We start from the raw sequence: 27,543 nt of genomic DNA, 5'->3' as shown, positions 1-27,543 counted from the left end.
AAACAAAATATGGTAAAGCTGCAGGCCCAGATGACATTCATGAAGAAGCCCTCAAAGTGGACATCAATACCACAGTAGAGATGCTGTTTCCCCTGTTTGAGAAGATGTGGGAAGAGGAGGATATTCCAACAGATTGGAAGGAAGGCCACCTCATCAAGATCCCAAAGAAAGACACTTAAGCAGCTCTGAGAACTATAGAGGAATCATACTTCTGTCAGTGCCAGGAAAGATCTTCAACAGAGTCATCCTGGAAAGAATGAAAAACGCAGTAGATCCAGAGCTGAGAGGCCAGCAAGTCAGCTTGCGACAGAATAAGTCTAATAATAGACTTAAAATAATAGACCAGATTGCAACATTACAAATTATATTGGACCAATCTATAGAATGGAATTCACCACTTTACATCAACTTCACTGACTACAAGAAAGCCTTTGACAGAGTACACAGGGAAGTCCTCTGGCAACTGCTCCAGCATTAAGGCATACCAGCCAAGTCAGGCAGCCTCATTGAGAACACTCATGAAGGAATGGCCTGCGAAGTTAACCATGGGGACAGCTCACAAGGAGCTTCAAAGTGAAGACCAGAGTCCAACAAGAGTGCTTGTTGTCACCATTCCTTTCTCCTGGTGACAGACTGGATCATGCAGATGACAACAGCACAGAAGAGAAATGGGACCCAGTGGATACTGTGGACCCCGCTGAATGACCTGGATGTCATCGACAATCTGGCACTTCTATCCCACAGCCACTGACAGATGCAACATGTCAGACCTTGTTGACATCTCAGCTACAATTGGCTCAAACATCCCCAAGGGAAAAATTAAGATCTTGAAAATCAACATGAATAACACAGAGTCAGTCATACTTGGTGGCAGGGTGCTTGAAGTTGATGTCTTCAAACACCTGGGCAGCAGCATAGATAAAGAAGGGGGCACTGATGCTGATGTGAGAGTGAGGATTGGGAAAACAAGAACAGCCTTTCTTCTCATGAAGAACATCTGGAATTATAAGCAGATCATAACCCAGACTAAGATCAGGTTATTCAACTCCAATGTCAAATCAGTCCTACTGTATTGACCAGAAACTTGGAGAACAAAGAGGAATATCAAAAAAATCCAGACATTTATCAATAACAGCCTCTGTAGAACCCTCCAGATCTACTGGCCATACACCATCAACGACCAAGACCTGTGGCAACTCACTCACCACCGTCCTGCTGAAGAAGAAATCAGGAAGAAAAGATGGCAATGGATTGGACATACCTTCAGAAAACCAATCACCAACATCACAAGGCAAGCCGTAAATTGGAACCCACAAGGAAAAAGGAAAGGGGGGTGCCCAAGAAACACCTGGGCATAGAGACTTAAAGGCAGACACTAAAAAGACGGGATACACCTGGTCAAAACTGGAAAAGATAGCCCAGGAAGGGATACTGGCGAATGGTCATCAATGGCTTACACTCCAAGATGTAGGAGTGGAAGAGGCTTACTACTACAACTACATCCAGTGACTGGCATAAGTCAAGAAAGATTCTTACCATTGAAAATTTATTGTCTCCTGCTGGTGCCATATGTCCTCGGGACCACCCGCTCCTAATGTAGTCTTCATTGACAGCACTAAAGATTGGAGGAATACTAGGATCTGGTCTGAATTTGCAGTGCCTTCGGTCTGCATTGCCTGAGGAACAACATCATAAATAGTTAGATTACCAGGGAACTATCACCATTACAGAATGAAAAAAAAAAAAAGAGCGGTTTCCCAATGTGCCTTCCCAAGCTGCTTACATTACAAGATTCTATCTACAACCTAGTTTGGGTATTATTTTCTTCCCTGACTAAAAACTTTTCTTGATCAGAGTAGCAATCAGACATATATCAAGAATTACATGTCTCAAGATGTTCATATTAAACTGGTTGGTTAGTTTGATTCTGATACTCTGGGCAACATTTTAACATATCACATGATTCCAGACACTTGAATACAATTTTTAAATTTCTGATTTCATCACATGACTCACTGAAGTCAATGGGAAGACAGATAGTCCTAACTAAACGCTTACAGGACCATGTCTGTAGTTTTGAAGTTACCTTGTGATATAGATAAACAGATGCTATTTCTATAAAATATTTTGCAACAATATAGGTACCTTTGTTACCAATAGCAATTTTCAATTTGAAAACTGAAATAATTCTATAACCTTAAGATGGATGTATATTAACTGCATGTCATTCAGATGGCGCAAATAATTTATTTTCTTACATATGCAGCAGAAAAGATGGGATCAGCTGCACACAGAGGGGAGGGATAACTCAGTGGTTTGAGTATTGGCCTTGTAAACCCCAGATGGTGAGCTCAATCCTTGAGGAGGCCATTTAGGGATCTGGGGCAACTAGATTTAAGAAAAAAATCCCTGTCAGGGATGGTGGTTGGTCCTGCCAAGAAGGCAGGCGACTGGACTTGATGACTGCTCAAGATCCCTTCCAGTTCCATGATATGTAAGAGAAATTGTGGAATTGAGGCAGTGCTTTCAAAGAGCATGTGTTATATACAAGTAAAATATGTAACATGATGTGTTACATTAATTATTTGCTTCTGCTCAGTTGATCCCACTTGATTCAGCTTTCCCAGAATTGTTATTTCAGGACTATATGTTACATATCCCCACTTTCCTGGCATTCTAACTAAATCTCTCACAGAGCTTATTGTGATTACTTCAAACTCTGATCCTATAAAGACAGACATGGGTATATCCTCAGCTGGTGAGAACCTGGGACAATTTACAACACATGAAGATTTGCCCCCCAGGATCACCATTAAGCAATCCCATGCCTTCAATTGGACTTCTCAGTGAGTGAAGTTAAGCATGTTTATAAATGGGTGCAGGACTGGGGCTGTAGTTTATATTGCTTAATTTTACACCCTGCTCATTAACTTCACCTTTTAAGGCTCAATTCTACAAGGTCACTTAAAAAAATGAGCGTTTCAGACATACACACAGATGCCGAACCACCAGAAATGTGCCTATGTGAACCATACAAACACCTCATCCTCTATCTATGACTCATGTGCTTCCTCATCCCTCCCCTTCGAGCTGGATGGAATACACTCAAACCACTGTTGCATTTGTCACAATAGCCCTACTCCTTCAGAGAAATCTTGCAGCATGGGAGTCCGAACAGGCACTGGCAGATCCCTGTTACAGGACTAGGGTCATCAAACCAGCACTTCTGTGTCGCCTCTCTGAGGCTCACCTTTGGTGAGCACAGGGATCTGCCTCCACAGAGCTCATTGCAGGACTGAGGTTGCAGACTGAAAGATTGTCAGACAAAACCTGTCTGCTTTATGTATTTTCTGTGAAGTGGCTATCCAATGTGTGGGAACCACCAAATAAACCACCAAACACACACACAGATACATACCCAATGTCTTGTGTTTTGAAATATGCTCAATTACCCATCTAGGCACCCGTTTTGACTGATCATAAGAGAGTGCATGATTTGTGTAACATCTGATCTCTGCTCCAGCTACAGGAAATCCATACTGCTCCAGCAGAGACTCCTCCACTGGCTCTATGGAGGAAAACAAACAAAAAGTGATCTTCAGGTGAAACAGGGATTAAAAACAGAAGAGGAAGGGGAATCTCTATTTCTATACTGAGCATTGAATAAGTCTCTCATTCCCAGACAGGTCAGCTGCCATGACCACACCAAAGCACAAGCAACACCAGAACTCCCTGCTGTTATATGTCAACTGCACATTCCCATTCTCTCTTCACTTCTTTCCATGTTTGCTGTACACTTGGCACTTAGGACAGAGGCACCAACAGGGGAGGAAATTGCTCTGCCCAGCTTGTCTTAAGGCCCAACTGGATTGGCTACCCAGCCATGGACTTTTCCATGCTGTTTCTGGATGGCATTTCAAGGCAGCATGGCGAGGACTCAGGATATGGCATGTGTGATGCAGCAGGAACCAGTGGTCTTATGGCCATTATTGGTAATAATTGTTCAAACAGTTGTTTCTGCTGTTCTCTTTCTTCCTCCCTTAGCTACCTTTGGTGCTAAAACTCTGTCCTCAAGCTGTGCAGCCACCCTGAACCTTTTTGCTTGCCTCTTTCTATGCCCTACTTCTAGCCATAAGTCCCCTTTTCTTTTGTACTGGTCCTGCTTGATAGCCTTCCTCAGAAGTTCATCACAGAAATACTTCTTCTTGGAACGACCCATGAAGGTACGTTGGCCCTGGTTTCTGCGGCAGTGTGGGTGAGCTATGAAGTGGAACTGCCTGCAAGGATTAAGGGACCTGGACAAGACAAAGTGTCTCAATTAATTCAGTACAAGACGACAGGGAAAATCCTTACTGAATGTCAAGGGCAGAAAATGTTTACTTTCCAAACAATCTCAATATATCATGAAAAGTATCTTTTTACCACCACCCCAGCCCATAGATGCTCCCTGGAAGCAACCGGACCAAAAAAAAAATCCTGTAGCACCTTAAAAACTAACAAAAATAAGAATCTAGTGCATGGTGCCTTGGGGAGCCAGCCCTGTAAAATGTCTGTGTCGGGGGCCAGCCTCCAGTACATGGTGCAAATTCCAGAGGCTGAAGCTTTTAATAATGAGCCCTGGAAAATGTGAGGTGGAGAAAACAAGTTTTTTCATAGGAAAGAAGCCTTCACCCTGCACAGGGCAGGGCATGACACTGTCTGCAAGCATGGTTCACGCAGCCCAGCTGCTGTGTGGTGGGGCAGGGGCTAGTCTGCCAGCCACATGGCGCCTGGGGAGGGAAGGAGCTAGCCACATGGCATGGTATGGTGGGGGCTAGCCTGCCAGCTGTGTAGAAGTTTATTGGCCTCTCCTGCTAAATCCTGTGCAGGGAAGAAGCCTTCACCCCTTGCACGGCAGGATAGCCTGTGCTCTGCAAGCATGGTCCCCATGAGCCCAAAAGCCACATGTTGTGGTAGGGAGGGGCAGAGCCTAGCCTGCCAGCCAAAATGAAATCCTGGCTCTCCTGATGGCTCCATGCTGGGGCTCTTTTGTTACCCTGAGAAATCATGGCTAGATGCGTTCGCCATGCTGGCCAGAAAGAAAATGAATTCAAATTGCCAGATTTCTTGCTTCCTACTTCCTGCATATCTGGAGAGCAGTGGAGGTAAAAGTGGTCAGAACAGACACATATGGTGCATTGTGGAGGCAAATAAAATTGATTTAAAATAATGCTGTTTCCAAACCAGCATTAATTCGACATTTGAGATTCAAACTTGGCGGTACACTGCATCGGAGGGGTGGTGAGACAAAGTTAAGCTTAGTGCCTGTTAAAATGGACCTAATGATATTCGCAGCAAAGACAACTACATGGTAAAATTGAGATAAGTGCCTTAAAAACCACTTTATGCTCTAGTGCACACATAACTTCCAGAAACTTTTGCAACCAGCAGCATATGGAATTTGATCAGAATTCATAACCACATTGACAGGAAGCTGTGTTACTTTCTATCTGGCTTAACCTGTTACGGATGCATACAAAGACATAGAATTCCACAGCCTATCCTCCTAACCTCCTTTTAAATCATAAAAACATAGAATCCTAGGGCTGGAAGAGACCTCAGGAGGTCATCAAGTCCAACCCCCTTCTGAAAGGACCAATCCTAAATAAATCATCCCAGCCAGGACTTTGTCAAGCTGGGACTTAAAAACCTCTAAGGACAGAGATTCTACCACCTCTCCTGGTGACACATTCCAGCGCTCCTCCACTCTCCTGGTGAAATATTTTTTCCATAATATCCAGCCTAGAATTCCACCACTTTAACTTAAGCCCACTGTTCCTTGTTCTGCCATCCGTCACTACTGAGAACAGTTTCTCTGCATCCTCTTTAGAGCCCCCCTTCAGAAGTTGAAAGCCGTAACCAAACCGTCCCTCACTCTTCTCTTCTGCAAACTAAGCAAGCCCAAATCTCTCAGCCTTTCCTCACAGGTCATGTGCTCCAGCCCCTTAATCATTTTCACTGCCCTCCGCTGGACCCTCTCCAGTGCATCCATGTCCTTTCTATACTAGGGGGCCCAGAACTGGACAGAATGGGGACCAAGCACTGAAGGAACTGGAGAGACCGAGGAGGCTGGGTATCAGGGGGTCTGGCTTCTGTCCAGAGGGGGCTGGGAACTGGGGAGGGTGAGAGAGCTGGACATGGGCGGGGGTCTGGCCCCTGGGGAGGGTAATGGGCATTGGGACAGATAGGGGGCCTGCTCCTGATGGGGCTGAGCACTGGGGGCAGGGCACTAGGAAGGCCGATGGGCACTGGCAGGTCTGGCTTTTAGGGAGGCTGATGGGTCCTGAACCCTGGAAGGGAGGGGATGGGCACGGGGGGGGGGGGGGGCGGGGGGGGCGCTGTTCCTAGGGAAGCAGATGGGGCAGGGCAGTAGGGGAGCTGGACCCTGGGAGTCAGGGCACTGGGGAAGCTGATGACTCTGGGGGAGTCATTGGGGGCTGGGCACCGGAGGGGGGGGGTGATGGATCTGGCAGAGTTGTTGGGGGCCGGGCTCTGGGGGGGGCTGGAGACTCCAGGGGACTCACTGGGGGCTGGACCCTAGGAAGTTGATGGCTCTGGAGGTGTCACTGGGGGCCAACGGCTCCGGTGGAGTCGCTGCGTCCAGGGAAGTTGCTAGGGGCCGGGCTCTGGAGGGATCACTGGGGGTTGCTGGCTCCAGGGGAGTCACTGGGGGCCAGGCTCTGAAGGATGGGTTCTGGGGGGCCGATAGATCCGGAGATCTTTGGGGGCCAGACTCTGGGGGGAGGGGGGAAGGGCGATGGCTCTGGGTGTCACTGGAGGATGGGTTCTGGGGGGCCGATAGGTCTGGAGGTTGCTGGGGGCCAGACTCTGGGGGAGAGCGATGGCTCTAGAGATGTCGCTGGGGGACGATGGGTCTGGGTGGAATTGCTAGGGGCTGGGCTCTGGGGGGGCAATGGATCCGGGGGAGTCACTGGAGAATGGGCTCTGGGGGGGCTGATGGCTCTGGGGGTCGCTAGGTCCGGGGGGGTTGCTGAGGGCCGGGCTCTGGGGGACCAGGGGTCCGGGGAGGAGTCACTGGGGTCCGGGGAAGAACGATGGCTCCGGGGGTCGCTGGGGGCCAGACTCTGGGGGGGTCACTGGGAGCCGGGCTCTGGGGCTCGCGTAGCATCTCGCTCCCCGCCCTTCCCGCTCTTACCCTGCGGCCTCTCGCGGGGGTCCGGCGGCGCTGGGGCCGGCTGGCTGCGGAGGAGCCGCAGCGCGGCCAGGCCGGAGGCGGCTGCGCCCACCGCGGCCCCACAGACGAAGGCGCCCAGGAAGCGGCGCTTGGCGTAGCGCGCGCCCAGACTACCCGCCATGGCCCGGCCGGGGACGGAGGCGCCTCCGTGCGCTCCCCCGGAGCCCCCTGCAGGCCAACCAGCCAGCGAGGGCGAGGCGCAGGGCCCTCGGCGGCCCAGTACAGGCCCCTCCCCCTCCAGCCTCCGCCGCTTCCCTTTGTGCTCGGGATCCGCGCGCAGGCCGGGCAGCGCCTACGAGAGGCCCCGCGGCAGGTCCCGCCTCGGCCCCTTACCGGGGCTTGGGGAGGGGCCATTTCCCCCACGCACTAGACCCGCAGGGCTAAGCGCGGCGGTTACGCCGGCATGCAGCGGCAGCGGCCGCCCTGCTGCGCCCCCGCAGAGTCGGCGCAGCGCGTCCCGCCTTCCCCCTAAGCGAGCCGGGTAACCCGGGAGGCCGAGGCCACCACTGGGGCGAAGACAAAATGAGGACGAGCGGGGCCGGCAGCCCGGCCCTGCCCCACAGCGCTGCACCAGTCCCGTCCCGGCCCCGCAACGCCGCGGGCATCTCAGCTGGGCCCGTTGAGAGACTCGCACAATGTTAGTAGAGGAGGAGGTCAGCGAGTCCGTCCCCGCCCCTCTCAGCCTGACCCAGCCCCATCGGCCCTGGTGGAGAGCTAGCTAAGGGCGCTGCCCCTGCCCCGCTACCCCAGGCACGACCCGGCCTGTGAAAGGGGAGCAGGCCAGGTTGGCAGAAGCAGCATTCTAGAATCATGGGGCTGGCAGGGTCCCCAGGAGGCTTCAGGCAGGATCAACCCCCAACAAGTCAGCCCAGGCAGGACCTTGTCGAGCCAGGACTTAAAACGTCGAAGGATGGAGAATCCACCACCGCTCGAGGTAACACATTCCAATGCTTCAGCGCCCTCCAGGTGATGTAGTTTTCCCTAATATCCAGCCTACCCCTCTCCCTCTGTAACTTCAGACCGTTACTCCTTGGTCTGCCATCTGACACCACTGAGAACAGTTTCTCACCCTTTTCTTTAGAGCTCCCCTTCAGGAAGCTGAAGGCTGCTATTAAATTAAACTTAGTCTTTGCTTCTGTAAACTAAACAAGCCCAAATCGCTCAGTCTGTCCTCAAAAGGTCTTGTGCTCCAGCCCCTTAATCACTTTTGTTGCCCTCTGCTGCACCTGCTGCAGCACATCCACATCCTTTTTATACTAGGAGGCCCAAAACTGGACACAGTATTCCAGATGTGGCCTCACCAGTGCCACATAGAGGGGAACAACCATTTCTCTAGATCTGCTCAAAATGCTCCTCCTAATGCACCCTAGTATGCTGTTAGCCTTCTTGGCTACAAGAGCACACTGTTTACTCATATCCAGCCTGTCATCCACCATAACTCCGAGGTCCCCTTCTGCTGTATTGCTGCTTAGCCAGTTGGTACCCAGCCTGTAACAATGCTTGGGATTCTGCCGCCCCAGCTGCAGGACTCTACACTTCTCCTTGTTGAACCACATCACATTTCTTTTGATCCAATCCTCCAGTTGATCCACATCACTCTGCATACTATCTCTACCCTCCAACCTATCTACTTCTTCCCCTAGCTTTGTGTCATCCACAAACTTGCTGAGGGTGGAATCCAGTCCCTCATGCAGATCATTAATAAAGATGTTGAACACCGGCCGCAGAACTGAGCCTCGCAGCACTCCGCTTGAAATCAACAAGTCTTGGGGCACCTTATAGGCTAACAGATATTTTGGAGCATCAGCTTTCACGGGCAAAGACCCACTTCATCAGATGAATGAGTTGGTGGGGGGGTGGGTTCAGAGGGAGTATTTAAAGAATGGGGTCCCAGAAAAAGGGAGGGCCAGAGCTGACAAGGTCTGTTCAGCAAGGTGGAAATGAGAGACTGAAGTGTTCCCCTACAGGCTTCTGTACATTACCGTTCCTGATGCAGTGCAATTTACATTGGCCAAACTGGACAGTCTATGTAAGAGAATAAGTGGACGTAAATCAGACATCAGGAACGGTAATGTACAGAAGCCTGTGGGGGAACACTTCAATCTCCCTGGACACTCAGTAGCAGATGGAAGGGTGACAGTCCTGAAACAAAGAAATTTCAGAAATCAAATGGAGAGAGAAATCACTGAACTGCAATTTATTTGCAAATTTGACTCCATTAACCAAGAATTAAATAGAGACAGAGTGGCTTGCAGCTTACAAAGGCAGCTTCTCTGCCCTGCGTGTTAAGATCTCCCCATTAGACTCTGACAATGACTCATATCCTCGTCTGATCTGACTTGTTTTTTCCTCTTTTGATACCTACTATTGATAATGGGCCATTTCTAGCCTGCTGAATAGACCTTGTCAGCTCTGGCCCTCTCTTTTTCTGGGACCCCACTCTTTAAATACCGCTCTGAAACCCCCCCCCCCCGACTCATTCATCTGATGAAGTGGGTCTTTGCCCAGGAAGGCTTATGCTCCAAAATGTTAGTCTATAAGGTGCCAAAAGACTTCTTGTTGTTCTCGAAGCTACAGACTAACATAGCTACCTCTCTGAGGCTTGAAACAAACCACCATCCCGATATTAAGCCATTGACCACTACCCATTGGGCCCAACTGTCAAGCCAGCTTCTGTCCATCTTATAGTACATGGATCCAATCCATATTTCCTTAACTTATGGGCAAGAATATTGTGGGAGACTGTATCAAAAGCTTTGCTGAAGTCAAGGTATACCACATCCACTGACTTCCCCACATTCACAGAGCCTGTTACCTCGTCATATAAGCTAGCATCCACATTGCCATAAACAGGGCAACACAAACTACCTGCGGTCACCCTAAGGTTAAAGAAGTCCAAGCATCAGGCACCCATGGCCTTCTGGCTGACCTTTCCATTATTTCCAAAAAGCAAACTGAAGGCTGGGGGAGGGGGCTACCCAGGCCTTCAATTCTCTGACCATCCCCCTGAGGGCCTTGCATATAAGGGCTGTGAGTAAGATTTTTTTTTCAAAAATGGGTGCTCTGAAATCCGTATTTAGGCATCTAAGTAACTGACCTGATTTTCAAAATGGCTGAATGCTCAGCAGCTCTCCTGCACTTCAAATGGACCTACCAAGAGGAAGCAGCACTTACCCTCCTCTCTCTCAAACCCCCCCCCCCACACCTTTCTCTCTCCTACAGCCAAGAGAAATTTGTGAAAAGTACTATTTGTGCTAATACTAATAACCAGCTTTCCAAAGGAACCCAGAATACTACCCCCAAAGACACAACTTGACAGCACATCACCACTGAGATCCTGGTATCTAGCTCATGAGAATCCTTTTGCACATCTATTTGCAACAGAAGCCCTGGTTTTGAAGTTTACATTAAGTCCAGTTGTCAGAGTTCGGCACAATTGCCTTGCTATCTTCCCTCTCCCACTAAGGTGCATAACAGAGAGGACAGCGGTGGAAAACAGGAAGCTTCAATCTTAAATCTGACATCCACTCGTTGCCTTGAACAACCCCCTCTGTTCTTTAGCTTCCTCATGTATAACCTGCCTCCACAGGGAAACGTGAGCGAATAAATAAACGTTTGTGGAATGCTGCAGTGCTAAAGATTAACTGAGAACTATTATACCCCTTGGTAGTTCACAATAGCTTCTGTGGGCCAAGTAAACTTCTCTCACCTCGTCCCAACATGCTCATGCTATTCCATGTTTCTTGTATGGGGACAGTAGGACTAGAATCAGAGGCTACGTCTACATGAGAAGCTTTCGACACCAAAAGTCACTGTTGGAAGGGATTTCTGAGCAACTTCTGTTGACAGATTGCATCTACACATAAAAGCAGATCAGAAGAGTCATCTGCTTTGTCAACACAGAGCAGCCAGACTGCCTGGCCCTCTCTTGACAGAATGGATGACCGGAAGCTCTGCAAGCAGGGCTGCTCGGTAAACTGGAAGCCCCATCTGTTGACAAATGGGCACCGGAGCATCTACACAGCTGTTTTGTCAACAGAATACTGTCAAGAGTGACGGGAGAGGTATAATGAACAGGGAGAGGTATACTGCTGCTGGAGGATGTGCCAGGTTTCGTCAACAAATTGTTGACAAAGTGCATTTTGCATGTAGATGCTCTGTGGATTTTCCCAATAAAAGCCCAGTTTTGCTCAGAAAAGCCTCTCATGTAGACATAGCCACAGAGATTAGTGCTCAACCAATGCATATGCCCACAGGACTGCTGCACAAGCAAATCCTTTCCATTAATGAATTATTTGTTGCCACATCTCTCTTAGGCATGAGATGTCATAAGCTGTTAAGATAGTATTTAAGGGAATTTCCTGTGATTGAACAGATTCAATGGAAACTTCATTTTTAGAGTTTCATCAACATCTAAGATGAAGAATTTTACATGGGATGGGGTGGACTTAGGCAGTCTCCAATTCTAGATGGCAAGGATGCCATAAACAATGAAAATGCTCTGTGATGTATTTCAAAAGCAAATAATTCAAGCAGATGGAACGAAGAAAAAATGCTTTTAGCAGTCATACCAATAAACAAAGAGCTTAATATTTGTAATTTATTGTTTATTTTCATATACAAAAAGATAAACTTGAAATAGTTCTCTCTAGTTTTTTTCCCCTCCTATTTGTTGGGATGTAGCTGCTTCATGCCTGGCAAACACTACATTCATACTGGTTTATTTGGGCATCCAGTGCAAAGCTGAAGCAGCGAAAACCCAACTTGGCAGATCTAATTTCAATCTTGAGACTCACTTCTAAAATACCACAGTAAAAAGGAACAAAGATTCACTGCAAATTTATGAACTATGATACAATGTTCTCTCCAAAACATCTTCATTTCATAACTGCAATACAATGGATGTTTGCTTTAGGCCATTTTATATATGTATATATATATTTTGATACATATATATATAATATATAAAAATCAGCACACACCAATCCAAAAGGGGTTACAGCAACGAGCTTAACTCCATATACTCTTTTTCTCTTTAACAGGATACTTCAGTATAACTTTTGTTAACTCAGTAGTACAAGCTAGCTCTGTTCTACATTTTTCATAGCTACAAAAGTGAAATATAACCTACAACATTTACATTTCACATATCCTGGTATACAAACAGTATTTATGGATTTTGAGCCAAGGACCAAAAGAATCTTTAAAAATGTCACCATCTGATAGAGCTTTCTGTGATTTACACTCAGTTTACTTCTGCAGTCTTGGAAATCATTACTTAATCTTATTGTCAGAGTTTATTAAATCATTTAAACTGGAAATCCTGGAGAAACAGGTTACTGCAAACTCTTATGTATATTCTATATATACAAGTTAAGTAACACAGCGTAATAAGACTTAACTATTCATCCTAAAACTGATTTACACATTTCACTAAGCTAGGTAAGTTTTAGGATTTTTTATTTTTAAATAAAGCACAAATTTAGAAATAGCTGGTAAAACTGATAATATGACAGTTTAAAATGACAAATAATTACAGTGAAATTTCTTTCTGCTGGTGCCAAAACATCTTCCGTTTTGTTCTATGCTGTGTTGTTTAACTGTATGTGTCTAAAGTTACATGCAGAAAGCTCTTTCCACAAGAATTGACAAAAAACTGTACTTAAGTCAACTTTACAGTATAAAATTAGCCAAATTTCACAGAAATGTGAAGAATATTAACAAGTGAAAGATTAAGCCTTCAACTCTGTCATAAGGATCATGCAGAATTCATACGCAGTATTTTGAACAGATTGAGAATGGCATTGTGCAGACTTTTGGCATAGAATTAAGTTCGAGAAGCATGGTACCCAGGGCTTGTACACCTTGCACTTCAGCATTAATTAAGTTGCTCACAGGGGTGGAAAAGTCCCCATCCCCACACTCAGCCTGCCGATCAACGCAAGTTACACTGACCCAAGCGCTGGTATGGCCAGTGCTATGTCAACTGGACAAACTCTCCTCCTGACATAGTTCCCACCACTTGGGGAGATGGAGTAACTCTACTGATGGGAGGGAGATCTCTCCCCCATCATAGAGCATATGTACTAGCAGCACTGTTACAGCTTCGCCACTTTGGCAATTCTAGCATAGCTTAACCCTTAGGCTCCAGTAACAATTTCCTTAAATTCTGATGGACCAAATCGCTGGTTTTGCACCTTCACATAACTGTGTGGAAAGGACATCAGTGTTCTAAGTCTCTTCTGGGAGATTTTAATACTTTCATAAAAGGTGTAACAAAAATTCCCTGTAACCATCTACAGCCACACAAACATCTGACACTTACACTAACACTGAGGCTTTAAAAGAAAGGTCACTGATCACCTGCCTCCCTTTACATTACATAAAGTTTGGATAACAGTGTTCCTGTTTCACACAGGTAAACTGCAAATTGTATTGGTGTAACAGGAGTTATCTGACTAAAATGAAAAAACAATTAATCCACACATCCCCAAAACATGACCACTGAAAATACTACAGATTTTTCTACAGCTGACAAGGGTGCAACTTCATTCAGTCAGATATTGTTATAGAACACTGTTAGGGCTGAAGCTGATTGTAGTAAAAATAAACAGGAATAAAAAGGTTAAGTCCATTCATATTATAGGGCTCCATTAAGATACCTTTTGTTGCCCAGAGAAAGCAGTGTTGGCTATCACACTCCACGGACATCCTGAGCCCTCACGGTCTGGCAATCAGTTTGTAAGTTAGGGGGTAAGTTTGTAGCCCAGAAAGGTCACTAGCTACTACTTGGATAGGATTTCAAAATGATGCTGTAATGGTCACTTGTTAAGCTTCAGTTCATGGAATAATAGAGGAAGTTAACTAAGATACAGCCACTGCTTTCCTCTCTACAGAGAAAAAAAAATCTACAGAAGTCTTCCCAGAGTGCACTCTGGTATACTCTACTTTAACAACACTAATCCTATTGGAATGTTCTAAACTGAGTTTTTAACAACTGGCAATATCACTGAGCCCTCTGCTTCAGCAAAGGCTGAAACAACTGCAGGAACAGCGTTTTAACCACACCATCTGTCCCAATGAAATACTGAATACTGTAGAAATCAGAAGGTTAATAAAGGAAGCACTTTTCAGATAACACTCTATTGATATATAGCCTGCACAATGCCATTATAGAGCTCTATCGAAGCCCTTTAAGTTTCAAAGGCTGGAAAACAAAACACTTTGCTTATCTTTTTCTGTCCTTGGGGATCTTATATTATATATGTAAAACACCCATATGTAGCACGATTCCTGTTTGTGTATGTTACAATATTGTAGTATCAAGGAGAATCCAGATAGCAACACTGTTTAACATGAGGTTTGAGGTAATTGGTTCTTGAAATACCTGGATCACGGACTGCATCCAGAAATAACAGCTGGGCAATGAAAAGAGTTTTTCCCCCCAGACAATTTAAAAAAAAAAAACAAAAAAAACCTAAAAACAAGCAAGTTAAAAATCACAGCAGTTGCTTTTACATGTTTAAAAAAAAGGCACAACAGAATAGTGTTGCGTTTCAGAACAACTGAATGGACATAACAGCAGTATGATCTTTCAGCAGAATTAACCCAACAGAGGATTACACCTTACTTTGCAGATTACTATTTTAATTACGGGAGCAGAAAATTTTAACCTACACTGGAAATGTTATGGGACAAGAAGGGCTGTGTATTATTGACCAGGAACTTTTTAAAAGTGCTGCCGGAACACACATTTATCTACTTCAAACCAACTGAATTCAATAGGCCAAGATTTTACTCATGACATGTCTACATTGCTTCAGCTGTGATGCTTGCATGTCTTAGTGTAGATCCTGCCTGCACTGAGGTAAGGGGCTTTCCATCATCTGCTTCATCCAGCTCATCCAAGAGCTGGTAGCTAAGGTGATAAAATAATTCTTTGGTCAATGTAGCTGTGTAGCTACACCAGGGATTAGGTCAATCTAACTATGGGGCTCAGAGAGCAAAATTTATCACAGCCCTGACTGACAAATTTAGGTTAATCTAATGAAATGTAAACGGGACCTCAGAAACACAATACAGAAGTAGGAGCTGCAATTCCAGAAGATAGGAACCAAGAGCCGGTTCCAAGAGCCAGTATTAAAAAGGACACTGTCAGGTTGGCTAAAGCCCACAGAATACTTGTGGTTCAGTGAAAGCAGTTAGTTTGGACTAAAGGTGTTTGCTGTGGCTATGGAGTAGCGCATGAGACACAGAAAGCAAAAGTGTCTGTAAAGCAATGTTGTCTGATCTGTTTATACCATCCAAGCTAAATTAAATATAAAAAGCAAACCACCAACATTAAGTGGTGAAAAGTTTTTTTTTTTTTTTAAATTCAAGAACATCTTTGATTAGCAACACAGACTAGAAAACCTTTCTAAATAGGATTTTTAACCTGGCAGTGTCTTCCGAGTACTTCTTTTTGGTGTTCTTTTAAAAAGCATCCCTTACATTGACAGTGAAATCTGACTTATTGAGACAAGTGCTCTGTTTTTCACATCCTGGCAAAGCCTGACCTGTTTATATGTATACTCTTTGAAGGGAAGGAATTTCTAAGAATTTGTTTTATTAGTTTCCACTGGAAACAGTTCCTTAGAGATCATATCAATGCATTAGAAGCAGCTTCTATAAATGTATGTATGTCAACAACTGAAAATCAAGCCAAGTATTTTGTCTTTGAAAATTCTTTACATTATGACTTCACAAACCACTGCAGCAACACAGCACAACACACTGATTGCACACAGGTCTTTGCATGGATATGTGTAAATCAAAGATGGCCACACAAAAGCAACAAGCCTGTTTTGCAGAAGGGATGAAACATGCAAGATAGCCAACTAAAAAATAAACAGTGCTGTCCCAAAACATGTCCAAGTACTTCCAAACGTGCTTGTTAAATTCATTTCACATTATTCCATTCTCTAGATTTTGATGTAGTGCAGAGTTAGATTAAAAATTATATACATTTTATATAGATATATATATATAGATAGATATTTTGCTGTGGTTACACAACTTTTTTCCTTTTCCCTGCAGAAACATATTAGACTTTACAAAAATAATTTGTGGTATAAAAGAATCATCACACAATGTAGGATTTTTGCTTGTATATGTAACTAAAATATATTTTTTCAAAAGTAAAAAAGTCAAAATGTTCTTATTTTCCTCTTATTATATAGTCTACTTTTTATTTACAATGTTACCAAACAATATTCTGTATGCAAAAGTGATATAGTGGGGGGTGGGGAAGCTTCCTACTTAGCAAGTTCTCAACCAGAGTAATACTTGGACAGGACTGCAACAACCTCATGCTCACAATGTAATCGAGCAGTAAATTCTTCTGCAAGTTAAAATTTCCTACTTTCACATAAGAGATGAGTTCTTTCTCCTGGAACATTGGTTAGACTGTCTAGAAGGTAGGGCTACTGGAATTTAGTATGTTTTTTTCAGTTTAGATGCTGTTGGAGGAGAATCGCTACTTCTTGTAAGAAGAGCCCTGATCCTACAAGGTCTGCCCATGAAAATTCCCACCATGAAGTCTATGTCCAATAAACTTTTAGGATTAGGCCCAATGCTACTCCTACTGAAGTCATTGACTTCAGTGGGTACAGGATTGAGACCTAAGTACCGGGGAAATGTAACTTGTTTATGTGAGAATTTGGAAGGGACTTTTGCTGCATCTTGCCACTGAAATGTATAGAAAGATCAAGCATGCACACTTTGCATTTCCACAGGTGTAATTCTTATCTAATATGGTTTTTCTTTGGGGGGGGAGGGGGGCAGGAAGAGGTCGGAAGGACAGAATGCTATGTCTAAGACATAGCATCTTGTACCTTAACACAAAATGACAAAGTTTTAAATTTGTATAGTGTTTTCTTTAAAAACCTTCCCAGCTTTGGTCTTTATCTTCCTACCCTTATCTCACACCACATCTTCCAGCTTGTAGAAAATTCTGAAAGCAGATAGGGTTCATACTCATCTTTGCAGGTGCTGACAGGCCTGAGGAAATTAGAGCATCTTAGATTAAGAATTTTTAATTAATGATTATTCACAGATATAACACATACAGTAAGGGCCACCTACTACCCTGAAACACTCTCACTGACCTCAGTGGGAGTTTTCTGACTCCAGAGGGTCGGATAGGGGTGGCAAATTACTTCTGTTATTTAATATAGGGAGTATAGTTCAGTACTTCTGTAGTGATAACTGGGCTTACTTAAGGATATGTGGTAACAGGTTTATGTTTTTTAAATACACAATTCATGAGCATAAGAACTATGGGAGGAATTAATGGCAGACTTTCACCCAGGATAGGTTTAATTAAAAAAAAAAAACTTTTATATTAAGTAGTATTTAATTTCATTAATACTTAGCCAGAAACCTGTGGGATCAGTAATATGACAAAGAACTCTAGGTATTAGATGATAATCATTTAGGAGATACTGAAGAATTTTACAAATTAAGGGATTCACTGCATTTTAAGCCTTTCCATAAGAACATGGCTGCTAGGACCAGCGTTTGCATGTCTTAAAATTCCTATTCTGACCTACACTGGGGTGCCCTGGGTCACTTTCACTTCACTGACCACAATATGAAGAAAGGACTCTCAAACCACCCCTAATTAATTTTACAAAATCTTGAGTTGATTTGTGGATAGGTGCTTATTTCTATTGCAAACAATAGTCCAAAAATGTTCCTGTTATACTAAGACAGACAAAGAATGTGAACATTTCATCACTGGCTCCTGCAAGGGAGTTTAAACAACTTTAAAATCACTTTCTGTAATATACTATTATTCTGACACTCATAAGACTTGTAAGGGAGGGCAACAAACTGAACAGATTACATCTTTGGTAGGCTGCTAGAGATTTCTTGGGAATCAGGGCAATGTAAAATCTGGACTCAGAATGAATAAATTAGATGCTGCTTATCAAGGACCAATTCACAGCCTTCCTTAGAAAGAGCATATATATTTAAACAGTCATGCAATGTGCTAATTTCCAGCATTGGTATGCTGACATTATCATAGCGTTAGCAATTAGCAGACCAAGCCTGCATAGAAAACTTCAGTTCCTGTAGAATTTCACAGGTTAAAATGTGAACTCATACTTTAGTCAGACAGATAACTAAATAAGTCAACAAATTTACAACACAAAAGTTAAGGTAAATGTTGATGAAATCCTGGCTCCCCTTAAGTAAAGGGAGCTTTTCCATTGCCAATTTTAAACATGCTGGATGCCAATAAATATTCAACTATGCGCAGCAAATTGAGTGATGATGGCCAACAGTAAGATTCCATCATCAAAGCACATTTTAAAATAGGCTTGTCGCAAGTTAGCAAATGCAGTGATCACCAGTGTTTCAAAAATCAAAATATACGGTCATAGTCATATTCAAGAAGGCATGGAGGGGAAATTATTGCAATTCTTATGACTGTTACACCTGTGGAGATGCCTTATTGCTATCTTGGGAAATGTCTTTACAATAGTAAACAAAATTTCAATGGATACTATGACAGTTCAAATGTGGGATCAGCAGTGATGAAACAACTCGCCTGGTATTTAGAAACCTGCGCTGATGCTAAGAACATCAGCTACATTAAACACTTGCACAAAATTTAACTTAAATTGGTACTACATAAACTGGTGTTAATTTTTATGTAGACAAGACTTCAGGACTTCCTTCTCTGACATACTAACATGCATGGGGATACACAATCATATATGCCCAGCAGAAATTCCCTCTTACCAATTACTAAATTATGCTCACAAAATGATCTATAAGGAACTGCAAAGCCAGGGAAGATGCAAATATGTCATAATCAGTGTTTGGGTCAAAGTTGGTATGTCCTTACAGTTCTCTGCAGTAAAATAAGCTACACATGTTAAGAGTTTTTCATTATTGTTCCTCAAAAGAAATTGTTGAGGAGAATGTGTAATAAGCGATTGAAAAATCATATGGCACTTTCAATGAATACTTTAAAGCTTCGTAAAGAAATCAGTATTTTTTAAAAAGCAACTGCTGTAACAAACCTGTTTTATCGATTACACAGTTCTGAAGAAAAAAAATCGAGAAACAGCACAAAGATCATAATAGTTAAAAGACAGTACAGCTTTTACATTCCATGACTATCTGAACTGGCTCCCATTTCAGGAAAAAGCCTAAAAAATTAAGATTTATTCAATCTTACCTCTCACTTAGAATCCCACCCCCAAAGCTTTTATTTTTCCTTTTCAAAACAGCAAAACCACACGTACATAAATCTCAGTGCAGAAATGTATTCACAGAAGAAAGGCCCCAATACTGCAAACACTTATGCATATGCTTAAATTTAATTATGTGAATATTGCAACGGACTTCACCAGAATTACTTGCATGGTTAAATGTAAGCACTATGGTGTTTGTAGCACTAGGGCCAAAGATGTTAACTGTCAACTGGACCATGAAGCCTGCCAGAATTTTACTATTTTGCTTGTGTTTGTGTCCAGGTTTTCTGAACAGGGTCATATTAAAAAATCAGAAATTTCCACATACACAAAAACACTTACATGTGTGCACATATTAATATGCAAATATACATTCAGCAACTTGAAAGTAGTATTTAAGATCTTATTTAGACAGACAAGTGAAGGCAACTACCTTACTGTCCTTCTAATATCAAGGACTTTGTCCGTTTGGGGACTGTAGGTTTTTAAAGCCATGCTTTTGAGAAAAATAATTGCAATCTATTTTTTCAAGTTGGTAACTTTGTTTAACAATTTACACCTAGATCAAGGTTCCCTGTTGACATTGTCAGTGACCACAAAAAAAAAAATCCCAATTTGTTTATATAATATATATATATTTTTACATCATATAAAGGTCATTTGTTTTGGGCTTTATTTTGGTATAAAAGCAAATAGAAGTTTAAAAGTTCTGGCAATCAAGAAGATAACTTTCAGTCTAGCAAGACGCTGATTTTTGTATTGATGTTGTATTCTGAGAAAAAGATTAAATAAAAAGATGTACTGTCCTTTCACTGAAATAGAACACAAAATGGAAACAGCCTTCACAAACAAGAGTGAATAATGCCCAGGTACCTTTTATAGGCAGTTATTCTACAACTGTATACAGTTATTTACAATGGTGCTTTATAAAACAAAAAATGGTAGCACTTCCTAAAAGATTTTGGAACTTTTTTTCTTTTTTTTTTCTTTTCTTTTTTTAAAACTCCCTTGTCATAAAAGCCAACTTACATTAAAATAGACTTACTACAAGACAACACAACTAACAAAATATATAATAAAACTCATACAAGTAGAAAATTCTGAGGTATTTCTGGTTTGAGGTGGTCTGTGGTCATGAAGATTTTTAATTTTTTTTTTTTTGTAGTTTAAACCTCGGAAGCCACATAACGTGTGTGTGTGTGTTTAAACATTGCATGTTTTGCAAATTAAAAAAATATTTAAATGTTGAATCAGCAGCATTAGGAACATTCACTGACTAGAGCAAGTTTATGGCATACTAGAGTAACGGTATTTTAGAATATGCACCACTTTAAGACAAAAGAGTTTAGTCACAGATAAGGAGAAAGCTGAGTCAAACAAATTCGTTTAACAGATTCTATGATTAACTCTAATGCTACTCTGTTACCTCCTCTTATTCTGCAACTGTACAATTCAAATGCTTCTTGGGTGCAATTATCTGTCACTGTCCCAGGTAATTTTTTCCCACTCCAGTTAATAAAGCCTCTTTCGCAGAACCAGAATTTTTTTTTTTTTCTGTTAACCATCTGTACTTGTTGCTTGGGCTAAGCAGTTTTCCAGCCCTGAGGCTTTATTCCCTGAACTGCTGCTGTATTTAAAAGCAAAATATAAATGCCTTCAAATCTTCCACTACTTTACAGAGTGTTTCTGAGAATATGCTGTTACCTCTCTCACACTGCTTAAAAACATCTTTTTCCAATTTTTAACTGGAGAGCAATATGTAAATATGTACAGATATTTATGGTTTGGTTTTCTTCTTTTAAACACCCAAGGCCTGAGATACTGGGGGAAGTAAGATCTAGTAACGTGCTTATCACATTGGCAATTTGACCCAACTTTCTCCATATGCTACAGTGATTAATACTCTGCCTCAAAAAACTTCTTCCCCTCATTTACTGGTTACCTGAGAAGTAGCTCCATAGCAAATGATGTTTCTCCAAATGCTGCAAAGTCCAATGGCACTCTCCCCTTCCCCTGTACTAAACACCCCCCTTCAATTTCATCAAACGGTTAACATTCTCTTCCCAGTTTGTTTCTTCCCATTACAATGACACCCGTTAGATCCGTAAAAGACACATCTGCTGTTTGTTTCATTTTGAAGCTTACTGTCTAAAAAAAGAAAATAGGGGAAAATAATCCTTTTGAGGAAGGTGTAATCTTATGTAACAGTCTTAAGTTTCCTCCAAAGTTTGCAGCATTGCGTTTTCTAAGATGGTAGGTGGTTTTCCTTTATGTCAGAGATGTTCTGCACTGAAGACAGACCAATAAAGAGAAACCCAGAAAACTGAATAAAAAAGCAACTGAAGTGAGTTTGTTGAGGTTTTGAGGTACCTGCACCTTTTCTGCATTCATTAGTCGGCACCTGAATGCTTGCTGAGATGTCTTTTTTTTAAATACAGTAGAGCAATGTGCTGGTAAAATTGATCCAATCCAAAAAAAAAAAACACAACAACAACAACAACAATAATAATAATAAAAAGTCAAGATAAAATAGCAGCTGCATTCATGTGTTTGTTGGGTTTTTAAACTCTTCTTTTTTTTTTTTTTAAATCCACTGAGTCTGGAAAGACAAAAGTGAATCAGGACTTAGATACTAGACTCTTTGGGTGGCAAGTCCACATTGGTGACAGAGGTCACGATGGAAACGAGGCAGTCCGAGGTAGTGCCATTTACGGATTTGCGGATCTGAGAAATGCGCTCCTCGACACAGCCTGCTGAAAGCCGAGCCTCTGCATCATGGTCCCAGCATTCTTCAATCGTAACACAGAGCTGTGCCAAACCCTGTGAAGTCAGGAAGAAACACACATTTAGAAAATGGATTCTCATGGAAATCTCGGTGTTTGAAACAAGAGAAGGGTGGCATGGTGCGCCGCAGATAGAACTTGCCAGCAGATATTGGAGAATCTGGGTACATTCCTTCAAGAGAAGATCCTGTGGACTCATCAACAAGAAAAGTTCGTTTGTGGCAACACACGGTGTAAATTTACTGTTCACTAGCCTGCTGTGGACACTGCTGCTACTCACTACAAGCACTACAAGTCTCCCACTGTGCTTTGAAACAGGAGCTGATCAAAGCACGCTAGGAAGGCCTCATGCACAACAGCAGGGTCCACACAGCTGCTTTGTGCACAGCAGGCTAACACGTGGTACATGTACACCAAGCCTTTGTAGAGTCCCTATGTCAGTACTGCCAAACTCAGATCTCAGGTTCTCAAAATACCATGAGGTGATTATTTAAAATAAATAAATAAATAAATAAATAAATAATGAAGTACACTCAAGTTCTTTATTTTATAGGTTCTGGGCTTTCAGGAGGCACTCAGATTGAGCCTTTCTCCACAAGCACAAAGGATTTTTTTTAAATCAAAGCAGAGATTCTCAGCTAAATTATTGGATTGTGTGAGCAGTAAGATTAAGGAAAAAACCCACCACCAAACCTGGCAAAACTTGCAACAGCAGCAAAAGAGTTGACAACTTGTTAAAGTACCATAAAGAAATCCTACCTCACTTGCTTAGTCATACTATAAAATCACTGAATTAAACGTCAGCTGTATGGTGTGTTTAGCCATGATCTGAATTTTATCCAATTTTGAATGGTCAGGATTCACTCATATATTTTTGGGGAAACAGAATTTAAACCAGCTAAAGCTATGGCCACTAGAAGGCTGGAGAAAGGGGTATTTAGCTTTTTAGTTAGTGTCTGGAGACCACACAATTCTGGGGCTTGAATTACTGAGCCTTTTACCCTTAGAACAGCACTTTTAATTTAGCGACAGTTCAGTGGCTTGTGTGCAATGACTAGAAGGTGTCAAATCAATTAGTGGACACACAACAAATCCCTGCAATTAGCACCTTTGCCCCTACACCTTAAGAGAAAAAGGAGGAAGAGGACTGAATGGGCCTGCAGACTGTTGTACTCTCCTGAATAGGGCTGGGACATGTTGGTACTGAAATGACGGGAAAGCTTACACTGCAACTGCATGTACTTGGGCCTATTCTATAGAGAAAGGAAAAGTTCCATTTTCCAACATTAGTCTGGACTACTGCATAAGCACTAAGCCTCAAAGAAGCAAACCCAGGGGCACCGGGAATCCTTTTCACAGAATCAACACAGAAAAAGGTTATAAAATATTCCACTGCTCCCTGTGCTGGTGAAGGGTGAAACAACTTAAAATCAACTCAATAGATTAAAGCCACAGTAAAAAGAAAGAGTCATCTGTCTAACACACTGGGCCCAGAAGAAGAAGTGTTGATCGCAACAATTCTACTGGCCTTCTGGCTGCCCTTGGGCAAATCACTCACTATCCTTACTAGTGAAGTGGGGATATGATAGCGACCTCCTTTGTAAAGTTCTTTGAGCTTTGCTAATGAGAAATGGCGTAAGACCAAGGTGTCCAATACATTTGCCACTTGTCACATGTGGCAAATAGGACACTGCATTGTGGCGAATATGGGGGTGGCCAACCTGCGGCTCCTGACCCACGTGGCCCTTGGAACATTTAAATGTAGCTCCACCCGAGAGCCGCACATGGGGAGTGCCATCCACCCAGTCTGTGCACACACCCCACTGCTTGGTGGGAGAAATGCACGGCGGCAGTGGTGGTGGCCCTGGCAGCAGCTCTGGTGAGTTGTTAGTGTTGAATGAAAATGGGGGTCTGGGGGTTCCTCACTCTGGTGGAAGAGGAGGGCATTTATTTAGAGTTGGGGGAAACTGGGAGTGCCTGGCTAAGTTTTGTATAATATGATGTGGCACATATAGAAATATGACAACTACAAGTGTGGCAATCTTTTAATTTCTATTGGATACCGCTGGCTAAGGGCAGCATACTCTTATTTGTAGCTAGGAATTTGTTTTCTTACAGTGATATTCCACACTATGCCAATGAAGGGTATGTAGGGAGGAAGAAGTCAGGGAGAGAGATGATAATAGGGCTTCTTTTCAGATGTGCTCAGCACTTGCGCTTCTGGATGCTCAGCTCCTTTGAAAATTATGCCTGAGAAACTGGAAAAAACAAGGTTCGTATGCAGTTTAGTTTCTGCCTCAAGACAGCTCCATTCTGCCAAACTGTTAAAAGATAATTTGCCTGATGTTACTGGCTTGAAGTTAATATCCAACGCTCAACTGCATTGTTAGTTTGTCATTGTGGAAAACATTTTAAGGTATTAATGGAATGGGACATACAGGGTGTTTCAACCAGTGATCCTTGAAAGCAGGTCGCATCTTTTTGTGAACCACCACTTCCTGCAGGTCCTCAAGGGAAGGATGTTGACCTATCTCCTCTTCAAAAGGCAGCATATATTCATCCACTGGACCTGAAGTGGATGGAGAGAATTACATTAATACACAAAAGGAGTCCATTAAATAGATGAATTTCTTCACTTAGTCTGAACTACAATTCCATAGCAAAAAAGCAAAGCAAAGCACTGCACACGACACGTCACAACATTTTATATCAATTTGATCTACATTCCTCACTCACAAACCCATTATGCCATCACTGCTATTTATCAATTCATTAATTTGGTACAGATATCTGCCATGAACCCAGAATCTTCCACAACACTCCAAATTCTGCCTTTTTTTTTTTTTTTTTATATATTACTCTAAACACAACATCCTGGCAGCAGAAATTAATGTGCCAGTCACTTCATTTTCCTTACTGACTTGCAAGGTCAAACACCGATGAAATAATTCTCATTTGTTCTTTCATGACCTAGTCTGATCATAGACTTATGGAAATAACACGGCCATTTTATTAAGTTACTAAAGTGCACTGGTGGTCCTGAGAACTGACACTTTCCTTAAAGAACACAGCTCTGATTAAGCAACAGTCTGCAAGGTACCATTAGTAAAGGTAGGTCAAGCACAGTTGTGCTATTGACAGTATTGTCCATGTAACGCACAGCTACAGAATGTAGAGTGTTCTTGCAATTATGTAAAATGTCCATTGAAACACCAAAGACCCAAGATGGAAAAGAGGAATATAAAGGCTAAACAACTCATACTCAACATAGGCATTTGATGAACTCAAGTTTTGAGCAACTTTAGGAAATAGGATTTGGAAAAACTTGATGGGAGTCAGCTCCGCTTTGAAAGATAGTCAACTATAACAAGGCAGCAACTTTTAGCAAACTGATTTGGGGTTAAAGAGCTAACTACACTGTCAAAAAGTACAGAAGTTTTTGTTGTGACCCTTCATGTACAGTTATGGGTACATCTACAGCATGGGGAAGACTGACCCTGCCGCAATCGATCTTCCAGAAATCAATTTAGCATGCTAAGTCAAACTTACAGGGTGCCTGTATCTGTGCTGGCACTCCTGCCCCTCCCACCCCTGCCGCCAGGAGCAAGGGAAGTCAATGGGAGTTCACACTCTGCTCAACCTCCCTTAGTGGAGGTAGCACAGAAGCCCAAATTAAGGTACGCTGACACTAGCTACATAATTAATGCAGCTATATAATTAAAGTAACTAGAACTGCACACCCAAATTCAACCTTCTGCTACATTGTAGACCTGCCCTATGTCTCAGTCCACACTGGGAGCTGGACCACATCAAGCACAAATGTGTTCTGGAGCAAAGTCATCTGATGAGAAAAGGGCATGAAAACTGCAAAGATGGTCTTCCAACAGTAGCAGAGGCATGTTTTCTTCTCCAGGGACAATTTTTGTTTTAGCTAACATTGTTTTAATTAAATTATAGATTATTCCCAGCTAGCAGGAATGATTTCTGGACACTGCACCTAATGCAAGCATGGATGTGAACTGTTCTGGACTACAACAGCACATGAAAACTTCTCTAAGCAGCAGTGCGACACCAATTGGGGCAATGGGTTTGGTTTATTAAAATATCACTTGGCATTTCGTAATTATTAGAGTGCATCTAAGCAACAGCTTGCCAACAGAAATGACGAAATTTTTTAACAGTGCTTGTGCATTACTGCCCGGCCTCTCTGGACCAATTGGTGACCTCTTTCAAGAGTGAGGAGTATTTCACATGGGTTTCTTAAAACCAAAGTGGAAAAAAAAAAAAAAGAGTTGGATAATTGCATTTGCTCATGAACTGTAAGTCAGCAAGACTGTGATATTTAATATGCGACTTTTGCTCTGAGAAGTGCGGACAGTGCTAATGACCTTCCCTGGCATATTCCTATCCCACCAATGTATCAGGACTGGTCCATCATGCCTCTAGGAAAATCTTGAATGAACATGTACAACATGCTGTGGACATCAATAAACTCTGCCCCACTGGAGCAGAAACAAAATAAAAAGGGACTTAGCTGGAGCTACCTGCTATACAAAGCTTGAACTGTTAACATCTAGATCTCAAAACCACACAGTGGAAAAAGAGGAGAGAAGTGGCCTCAGATAACCAAGGAACCAAACCATTGGTCGAAACAAGCCCCTGAAATGGAACTGGAACCAAGGAAGTCTATGGAGCACAGGTACAAAGCAGCTGCACTGGTGAACCCACTAAATTTGCAGGCAGCTTAGGGAACATTGCAGTTACACACCTGCATATGCACAGGCTAACTTGGGCCTTGTGCTGAGGAGCTGTGGAACTGAGGTACAGATATTCAGGCTTGGATTGAAGCCCGGGATCTCAGACCGTCCCCCCATGAGGTTGTAAACATCTACACCTCCAACAGGAGAAGGTTCTGCAGGCCAAATGTGCCCTTATGTACACTTGTGCATACTCAATGCCTTGCAACAGACATTCAGTCTGAAGTGCCTGCTGCAGTGCAAGTCACAGTGCCATTCATCTCGGTTGCGCAGCCAGTGCTGTATGGGCTCTGCACGACCACTTAGTCTGAAGCCTACAGACATGGGTGGCTCTGAATACATGCATGGAGCAGATCCATTGAGACAGAAGGTGATATCTGCATATGAACACAAAGTAGAACTGCTCTTTTGAATTCAATCTGACTCCCACTGCAAAGAATGTCTTTCCATTGACTTGAATGGGACGGGTCTCAGGGCTTTCTGAAGCTGTGTGTAACAAAGGTAGATGGCGCAGACCCAAATGG

General features: G+C 42.9%; 2 protein-coding genes across 3 annotated transcripts in view; both read right to left on the bottom strand.

The window, feature by feature from the left end:
- The window catches only part of EXOG (exo/endonuclease G), a 36,785-nt gene extending 28,992 nt beyond the window's left edge, over positions 1-7,793 (bottom strand). Inside the window, exons 1-3 of one of the 2 annotated variants that reach the window (XM_074985120.1) lie at positions 7,196-7,793; positions 3,419-3,568; positions 1,537-1,676 (exon numbers count right to left, since the gene is read on the bottom strand). In XM_074985120.1, coding sequence (XP_074841221.1) covers positions 1,537-1,676; positions 3,419-3,568; positions 7,196-7,355 — 450 coding nt within the window. In that variant the 5' untranslated portion in view covers positions 7,356-7,793. Of the gene's footprint in view, positions 1-1,536; positions 1,677-3,418; positions 3,569-7,195 lie in introns of those variants that run through there. The other variant, XM_074985121.1, reaches the window with a different exon arrangement.
- A 4,042-nt stretch (positions 7,794-11,835) lies between these two features.
- ACVR2B (activin A receptor type 2B) overlaps positions 11,836-27,543 on the bottom strand; it is a 190,501-nt gene continuing 174,793 nt past the window's right edge. The window contains exons 10-11 of the mRNA XM_074985118.1: positions 24,701-24,831; positions 11,836-22,299 (exon numbers count right to left, since the gene is read on the bottom strand). Coding sequence (XP_074841219.1) covers positions 22,105-22,299; positions 24,701-24,831 — 326 coding nt within the window. The 3' untranslated portion in view covers positions 11,836-22,104. The remainder of the gene's footprint in view (positions 22,300-24,700; positions 24,832-27,543) is intronic.

The sequence above is a fragment of the Carettochelys insculpta genome, chromosome 2 (assembly GCF_033958435.1).
Source record: "Carettochelys insculpta isolate YL-2023 chromosome 2, ASM3395843v1, whole genome shotgun sequence".
Lineage (NCBI taxonomy): Eukaryota > Metazoa > Chordata > Testudines > Carettochelyidae > Carettochelys > Carettochelys insculpta.
This window is presented reverse-complemented; position numbering and strand designations above follow the sequence as displayed.